The 9,315-nt window shown below is 36.1% G+C and overlaps 1 protein-coding gene across 1 annotated transcript; it reads right to left on the bottom strand.

The window, feature by feature from the left end:
* Positions 1–4,079: 4,079 nt before the first annotated feature.
* lrrc18b (leucine rich repeat containing 18b) lies at positions 4,080–8,078 on the bottom strand. The gene is made up of 2 exons (XM_026915615.3): positions 6,586–8,078; positions 4,080–5,696 (listed from the first exon to the last, which is right to left on the bottom strand). Exon 2 carries the CDS (start codon positions 5,692–5,694, stop codon positions 4,927–4,929), a length of 768 nt encoding a protein of 255 aa, XP_026771416.2. The 5' UTR covers positions 5,695–5,696; positions 6,586–8,078; the 3' UTR covers positions 4,080–4,926.
* Positions 8,079–9,315: the final 1,237 nt, after the last annotated feature.

Raw genomic sequence — 9,315 nt, 5'->3', positions numbered from 1 at the left:
CAGTTCTACAATTCACATTTAAAATATCACCATATTATGCCCTACTACTATGACTTACCATAAGATGTCATACTACATTAGCATATTATTTATTATGCTACATTGCAGTTTTGGACATAGCCACAGGTAGTGGCTAGTTGCCATGGTAACCTGGAAAGATTTGATGTGGCTGCTGAATGCTAAGTTAGCCAACATTACATGATTAAGGCTGCGTAGCACAGGTGTACACCCAGCCAGTCATTATGTAAAGAATGAAACACTAGACGGTTTGTTGTTATAGGAAAATAAAGCATACAGTCGTTCTCACACCAGTCTCTCTTTTTTCTCTATTTGAAGTTAATTAGAAGAAAAACATAGCATGACGTTGCTAAGGAACTGGAAGGCGCAAAATCCTCTGTCCTGAACACTTTCCCATGGCAGAAAACTTACTGTTAAATAAACATCTCCTTACAGAAATAATGATGTTAAATAACACCACTTTTTATATCCATCTATCATTAGGCTTAGATTATCGGACAATATATTAAAATAAACCCATTTATATAAACATGTGATTTGCCTTAAAGCTAGAACTGCTGTCAGAGCTGCTTACACCTTCTGACTAATCAGTTTCAAGAAAGCCATTACTTTTATATAAGAATTGTAGTGTTGTGATTTCTGAGACTGGTATTGAGCCCACAAATCAATGGTCTAGGTCTTGTCATAAACTTGGGTGAAATTTTACTTGGTCTTGTCTTGGAATTGGCCTACGACCACTCGAAATATTTTTTCAACACCACCCGAGACCATAAGATCATTTCCATGAACAAGTTAGTTGTAATGTTCCTGGTACAGTACAAAATGTAAATGTCTATAGAGTTACGTAACACCTAAAAATGATGTTGTGAAACGTGAAGTCACTTTCATCAATAGAACTATGCAAATTTTGAAGTGACTTCATGTTTCAAAATAATATAGCTCAACTACTTGTAATTCCCAGCTGTATTCAGTCTCAGAAAGTTGAATGAGCCAAAACAAATTCAAGTTTATAATGCATTTTACTTACCTGCTGTGTGCTTGAATCAAAGGAAGTGTGCTTTGATTGGCAAATTTTTATGTGCTGTTCTGCTTCCTTTTTCATTTCATTAAAAAAAAAAAAAATTGTATAACTAGTAAACTCTGTGTGAATTCATTCACCTCATGCATGCTGTAGGGTTACAGTGCAGTGCTTGCTAGAAGAACGGGCTATGCTTAACATGTCCTATGTATGTCCTGTGTAATTGTATGTACAAAATGATAATACCAAAGTTGATGTGTTATTTTAGTTAATTTAAAAGAAATTTCATGTCAACTTAGGAAGATATTACAACTAACAGATTAACCCCTAATAAGTGTCTGGCCTTGTCCTTGACATGGAGTCGGCCATGTGTGCTGTTGGTCTTGGTCTTGCCCTGCTGTTATACTCGGTCTTGACTCGGATGTTTCTTGACTTGGCTGTGGTCTTGGTCTTGTATTGTTCTCGACTAGGGTTGTATTCAACCCAACACTATAGAATAATGATTTTAAATTATTTTATTACCAGATATAAACTAAGAAATATAGTGAAATCAAGATAACTGCATAGGAGTTGCTGTCCAAATAAACTGAATTTGATATAAAATAATTCTGAGTTCTGTGTCACAGTATATCACCAAATATAGCTAGCTAATTTCAGCACTATTAGCATGTAGCAACAATTATCAAGAGTCTCTATATAGTGATTATAGTGTTATGCATCTTCATTTATAGTAAAGTGAGACTAGGTGAATGGATAATTACAGGCTATAATGAGTAACAACAACTGTTAAGTGGAATTACAGGAGAGACATGAAGCAGGAACAGGACACAGTGGTTAGTTACACAGATTCAGCGGTCTGTCATTCAGAAAAAAATACTTGCCCAAAAGCATCTATTGCCTAGTCAGGATGAAGTATGCCACAGATGAGTGTAATAAACTGACATATTCTTTAGTATTATGGTTACTTCTTAGTTTGTCTTAGTTTGTGGTTTGGAAGTAGCCTTAGAGGTATAAGTATATGAGCAATGATCTTTCTATGGAGACTGCTTTTATGTCTTTTTTATGTCATTAATTTTGAAGTAAGTGATCATACTGCCTTGTGAATTCCTGTATACAAGTAGGGATAAAGAGGTCATCACTTACATTATAACCAGTGTGTCAATTACGTCAATTAGCATTACGCACTTCTGTCATTTTGCTGACAGTCATGCTGTGCCACATGTGTGCAAATGCTCAAAGGGCCAATAAAATTGACCTAAGCTTTAATTATAAGGGTCCTAAGATGCAAAATGCAAATTATATCAATACAATTTTTTAGATGTCAGTTCATAGTGTTTGTTAACAATATATCACTATATAGATTGATAATTTTTAAACCTGAAAAATTTTAGTATTGTCAATAGACTCCAGGTTTATCAACTTTAAAATATTTGATTTATAATAAATGAACACAAAAAACTCACTTGTTATTCTCTAAATAATTAAGCATTCATATAATTATGAAACACAAAGTAGTTAGCTAATTTCCAGTGGCATAATATAATAAAACTCTGTGAAATATGATAATAATTATAATGATAATGACTCATGGCCTAGATCTGCACTGATCTGATCTGATCTCATCTGTGCTACATGTAGACTATAACATCATTATAAAATATCACTATGATGGTGATAAGAAAATCTGCAATTATTACACTGTTAATAATACGCTATGTTTATAATAATAATAATAATAATAATAATAATACACACACTATGTAACATGGCAAGAAACTGCACTCTGGGAAACTAAAGGAAAACTGTATTTTCAAATTGTTTTGGTGGTTCTTTTAATAAATCCAATTTAAACAATTTTATAGGAGATTACAATGACAAATACACTCATCTGCTTTAATAGGAACCACTCATCTGTTTTAATAGGAACAGCTGTACATCTGCTTATTCATGCAGTTATCTAATCAACCAATCATGCGACAGCAGCACAGTGCATCAAGTCATGCAGATGCTGATCAAGAGCTTCAGATAAAGTTCACATCAAATATCAGAATGAGGAAAATGTGATCTCAGTGACTGTGACAGTGGCATGGTTGTTGGTGCCCGTTGGCTAGTTTTAGTATTTAGTATTTAAAGTCTCCAGAGTTTAAACAGCATGGTGAAAAAAACAACAACAAAAAAATCCAGTAAATGGCAGTTCTGCGGGCGGAAATTCCTTGTTGATGAGAGAAATCAGAGGAGAATGACCAGACTGGTTTGAGGTGACAGGAAGTCTACGGTAACTTAAAAAAACCACCATTTACAACTGTGGTGAGCAGAAAAGCATCCCAGAATGCACAACACTCCAAACCTTGAAGTGGATGGGCTGCAACAGCAGAAGATCACATCAGGTGCCACTCCTGTCAGTCGAGAATAAGAATCTGAGGATACAGTGGGCAGAGATTCACCTAAACTGGACAACTCCAAATATTGATATGAACATTAACTGAAGCACTTGACCTGTTTCTGCATGATTCTATGCATTGTAATGCTGCCATATAATTGACAGATTGGGTAAGGCTGGGTAAAGACTAATGTCTAAATGTGGGGACAATGATCATAGATTTTTGTAGCTCATAGAGATCCAATAAAATCCCTCATGATTGTTGGAATTCTTACAAATTAGAAGAGATTGGTGTGAGTACATAAATTCAGAGATAAATAATTGCAGTCATACTGATTCGCACCTTGTAGACAGTGAGATCAGTGAGAGAAAGGAGAAGCAGTAGCTTACAGCAGACAACGGTGCTTTAGTCATAACGCTGATTAGCTCAGCAGTATAAATGCAAAATTACTGTCTGGCATTCACACTGTGCCAGCTTATCAGTGGCATTATGCAAGAGCCTTTGTATCTGCTGTTTGAAGAGTCAGAGAGGAGTGAAAGCCCCAATTTACTCTCTCTTTCTCTCTCTCTCTCACACACACACACACACACAATTTACACATTGCAGTTTTCATGTGGTCTAATAAAGTGACTGAAGCAATTCATCTATGTAACTGTGCAGATTATTTAGTGATAAGGACTAAAATATTGGGCACGCTGTTATAGTAAAAAAAAGACAAAGTAACAATGGGCAGCCCAATGTTCCACCCTGAAGTTGATTATTTTCCTATAACAGCACATCCTGAAGTGTTTTATTCTTCTTATACCACAGTGTAGCAGGTGGAGATATGGTCTAGAGGGTTTAGTCTGCAGTGAGAAGGTGATGTTTGTGTATGTGGCTGTGAGGAACTGAAGCCAAAAATGATGAGTGACCTACAAAACTGCTGACTGCTAAGCTGAAAAGATGTGGAAAAGAGTTTTACACTGCTTTTTTTTTCTTTCTGAGCAGTGCGTAGCCGACAATTTTTACACAGAGCAGTTTTCCAACAAGTACAACTTTAATTTATCAAAAAAACAACACATTGTACTTTGTATTCATTTACAGTTACATTTAATATTATGAAACATCCATGAAACAAGCTAGTTCCTGTTATCACTTTTAACAGCTAAACAGTCATTATAAACAGCCATTGCCCAGTTTCTCTTAGCAAGTTAGCAAGAAAAATAACACATTCCAGGAAGCCACAGAAGACAACGTCCTTTCTCCTGAAGACTTTCCTCTTGTTAAAATTACAGCTTTACCTCAGACTGTTACAAAGTGCTAACACTGGAGACATCATCCAAAAAGGTTAAATGAAGATGTCTTTATAGAAAGTTTTAACTTATCAGTGATTGACATCTTATCATCACTTTCTGACCAATCAACGCTGTAGTATAATAATGATTTAATTATGATCATTAATATATTCAGTATGCAATTTTTATTTTTCATATGAATCAGAGTACAGTTTTTCAGGTTCACACATTGCCTTTATCTGGACACTGCTTCATCACCCTGCTCTGTGGAATTAGTCATAAGTAACCCAGCAATGATGGCTTTTCTCTGCACTGAGCTTCCACTAAGCCTTTGGTCCAGCCTCTCTCTCTCTTCTTTACACTTCTTGAGGCATTTACTACAAAGGCAATCCTTCCTGACCAAGTAGAGACATTCTACCCTTTGAATCGGGTCTAGTTTTGGTGGATTTTCTAAAGGTAGTGGGTTGCACTTGACATTGAGCATGCAAAGGTTGGGCAAATTCTCTAGCCACTGTGGAATTTGAGTCAGAAGGTTGTTGAAGAGCCCAAGCTCGCTTAACTCCTTCAGTCCTGCAATGAAAGGTGGAACCGTCTCGATGCGGTTCATGCCCAGGTTGAGTTTCTTCAGGTTCCTAAGGAGGCCGAGTGTACGTGGGATCCCGGAGGTGGTTAGCATGTTGTTGCACACATTGAAGTTTTGGAGCTTCTGCAGGTGACCAATGGCCTCTGGAAGCTGCTCCAGATGGTTGCTATGCAGGTCTAGCAGGCGCAGGTTGACAAACTTGTTGAGTAAGTCTGGAATCTTCTTCAGCATGTTGCGGCTCAGGTCCAGTTCATCCACATCACATAGTTTGAGGATACACTTAGGGAAAGTGGTGATCTCCATGTTGCTGAGGTCTAAACGGCGCTTGCCGTCCATCGTCAGCTTCACAGCATTCTTGGCCATCTTAAGCGTGATTTTTCGGCCTTTGGGGTCATTTGATTTCCTTTTACCCTTTGCCATTTCTCTTAGGAAACAGAAATAGATAATCAAGTGAGTGGTGATGTGGTACCACTGCCCAAGACACATCTTGTGACTCTAAATGCAGAATTTACAAATAGTCATTTATATATATGTAGAACAAGCATAGTATACAGGGTGAGAAGGTTCATGTATACTTAGTTTACTTGTAATGTACTAGCATGTCTAGGATACCTGAAAAAATGTACACTGTAAGTAAGCTATTAGTTTAGTTTTAGGAATATTAATAATATGGTTATATTACATAGTCTCAAATACTCTTAGAACTTCCATATTAAATAACTTATTAGATTTTTTAACCCAGTAGGCAGCATGCACAGAATGGATTTTTATTGTTAGACCACCACAAGCTGCCAGAACTTTGGGACTGTACTAGAGGGATGAACACCATTCTTCCAAAAGATAGTCCCTCAATTAATTTCTTATAACAGCACTTCCTGAAGCGTCTTATTCTTCATATACCACAGCAATTTTCAGCGATTACATTTTTTATTCATTTAAAAATGTCACATGATACTTTTGATCAGTTTAAGGTTACATTTAATATTTAATATTGATGTTGGTTTTTAATCCAAGCTGAGTTTATGTGGGGCTTCTGCCATGCAGTTCCCTGTGAATGAGCTGTCACTATAGAAACATTAATGTATTACAGCAAGCCATACAGCCAAACTACTGTCAGAGCTGCTGTTGTAGAAGATTAATCAACACATTCTGGCCAATCTGAGAACTGGAAAAAGCAAAAAGGGGTTACATTTTTCAAAATATAATTTAACCATCAGACAAATCCTTAAAGCACTTCAGTGTCAAGCCTTAACCTATAGCAAAAAAATCACCCCAAAACAATCATTTATGTTAATCAAATTCAATTCTTACCTGCTGTTCCAGAGGCAGATCTACCACCAGATAGCTTCACGTCTCTAGCTCAGAGAAGCTGCTCCGTCCTCTTTAAAGCTGTTTCTCTATTCTTGAGACTTCTTCCATATGAATTATTCACAATCCAGTCTCACTAGCCTGTAAATAAAAACGATTTGCTTGCTTCTCCCTTTTCCAAGACATTCGGAACAGTGCTCTGGCATTATTTAAGCTGGCTGTGTTTTCTTTAGTAACCAGGCAACTGAAAGAAGCTTGTTTTATTGTTCTCAGGCTTGTTGGAGGAGTTTTCAGGGCCTGAAACTATGCTAGCTAAACTATTGCTCTACAAATAATGACATATAGGAAACATTAGTGGGTTTCCCATACTTTAAATAATTTGATTACTAATTTATTATGAATTAATATATGTATGTATGTATGTATGTATGTATAATGCTTTTTTTTTGACAATATCAAATTTAAAACTTGAATTGAAATAACGGATATGAAAAATAAAAATAAAATGCCTATTTGGGGAAAGTTTTTATGCTTGGCTGAGGAGGTAAAGCATATTTTTTCATGATGTAACAAATGTCTTTGCCTATCTCTTCATGGCTACTGTTACAACCGCATATCACCACAGTATGTGAAAAATGTATACATACTGTAGGCTACATTATTATTATTATTATTATTATTATTATTATAAGACTAAAACAAAGTATTTCATGGGCCAGTAGAACAACTGGACAAATCCACAGTCACTAATTAGTTCTACATCAAAGTTTAAGGGATGCATCAATCCCAGTACTGGTATCGGGTATCGGCCCAAAACCATACCATTTACTCGTAAAAGATACCCTGATATTGACAGCCGATACCAGGTGATACTATGTGGCATATTTTACAATTAATGATGTCAATCCAAGCAAAGCAGACTGCACACTGTACATTGTTCTTGATGATCAGCTGCTATTGGTCATTCACTACAGGAGATTCTGACACAATGAAGACACAAACAAACTTTACTTACAGCTGTACAGAAGCACTTTTCCAGAGTGAAATAAAAACCCACTCTTCTCCACTGCAAACCTACTGAGTACAGAAATGCAGCTGAGACACATCCGCGATCTTTAATGGTAGAGTGTTTAACAATATAAAAGCCCTAAAACTATGAATAGACCAAGTTAAAATAACACCTATTGAGCTACATCTAAATAAATATATAATTATATATAAGGGATCTATCTATCTTCTGTAACCATCCATCTTCTGTAATGCTTATCTTACACAGGGTCGTGGGGAGCCTGGAGCCAGGGGACACTCTGGATGACGTGCTAACCCATTGCAGGGCACAATCGCACACACATTCGCTCACTACGAACAATATAGAGATGCCAATTAGCCTACTACACATGTCTTTGGACTGGGGAAGGAAACTCCTGAAGCTCAGGGAGAACATGAAAACTCCATGCACACAGGGCGGAGGTGGGATTTGCCCCCCATCCTAGGCAAGCAAATGTGCTTCTGTCTATCTATCTGTCTATCTATCTATCTATATATATATATATATATATATATATGTGTGTGTGTGTGTGTGTGTGTGTGTGTGTATATACATATATATATATATATATATATAAAAGCAGAGTTAACTCAAACCTCATATATTTGATCTTTGGCATTAAAGCACATAAATTGTTTAAACACGTGTCTGTTTTGACTGAGAGCTGTTTAGAAAAGACACAACAAATCCACAGACATCAACACACTTTCAAGATTGCAGCTCATGTAACTGTAGGACTACGTGCATACATATAGGTTAGGAATAAAAGCTTATAGACGGAAGTAGTTTATAAACTGATATTATTTTTCATTCATTTTTAATTAACACAACAAAAAACTGCACTGAATCATTAGAAATCCCATAAATTCTTCTCATTTCATTTACTGAAAGATTTCATGTACTCTTTACAATTGCTAACAATGATTCGTCAATTACTAAATTAATTTTTTTTCATAACTCTTCATACCTCTACTGCACAAATACACAGCTTGGTATTTCATTTCCAGACCAAAATGCAACTACTAAAACACCACAAACACATCCAAAATTGAAACCAGGCACTCTGTATTGTATCGACCGATTCTGGATTAGTGGTATGATGTTCCTGCATGGGGTGCATTTTTTGTACCTCTGTGACCCTGAACATTTACTGGGGCCTGTTTTAGAATGGTTATTTAGTTCAATATACTATTGTATTGCAATTTTCCCTATAAATCTCCTACCCATCACTTTTGAAGCAAAGTATAGACACATTTGCAAATTATGTTGTAGAAATACATACTGTGGTATTGCTGGTGGTAGAAAACAATTGAAAAGGTGTGCAAAAAGATTTTGTATCAAAATGCTAAAAAAGTATTTAGTGTTTAGTCCACAAACTGTGTGGACAGGTTTGAAAACATGAACGTGATAGTGACTAATGTGACTAGCATATAATTGTTGATATATGAAGAGACTTTTATTTATTATTTTTGGAAGGAGTCTCCAGTGTTAGCACTATGTAGCCGTCAGAGGCAAACCTGTAACATTAACATTGTTTTCACACACAGAAGAGTCTTCAGCACAGAGGGCTGTGAATGACTGTTTATAGCTGCTATAACATAAGTAAGAACAGGAATTAGCTTGGTTTCTTGGTTGCTACACAATATTAAACAAACTATAAATGTTTTTGTTGTTCTTTAATAAAT

This window comes from Pangasianodon hypophthalmus, chromosome 12 (genome assembly GCF_027358585.1).
Source record: "Pangasianodon hypophthalmus isolate fPanHyp1 chromosome 12, fPanHyp1.pri, whole genome shotgun sequence".
Lineage (NCBI taxonomy): Eukaryota > Metazoa > Chordata > Actinopteri > Siluriformes > Pangasiidae > Pangasianodon > Pangasianodon hypophthalmus.
Note: the sequence above shows the minus strand (reverse complement) of the source record. Positions and strands in the feature narration are given on the sequence as shown.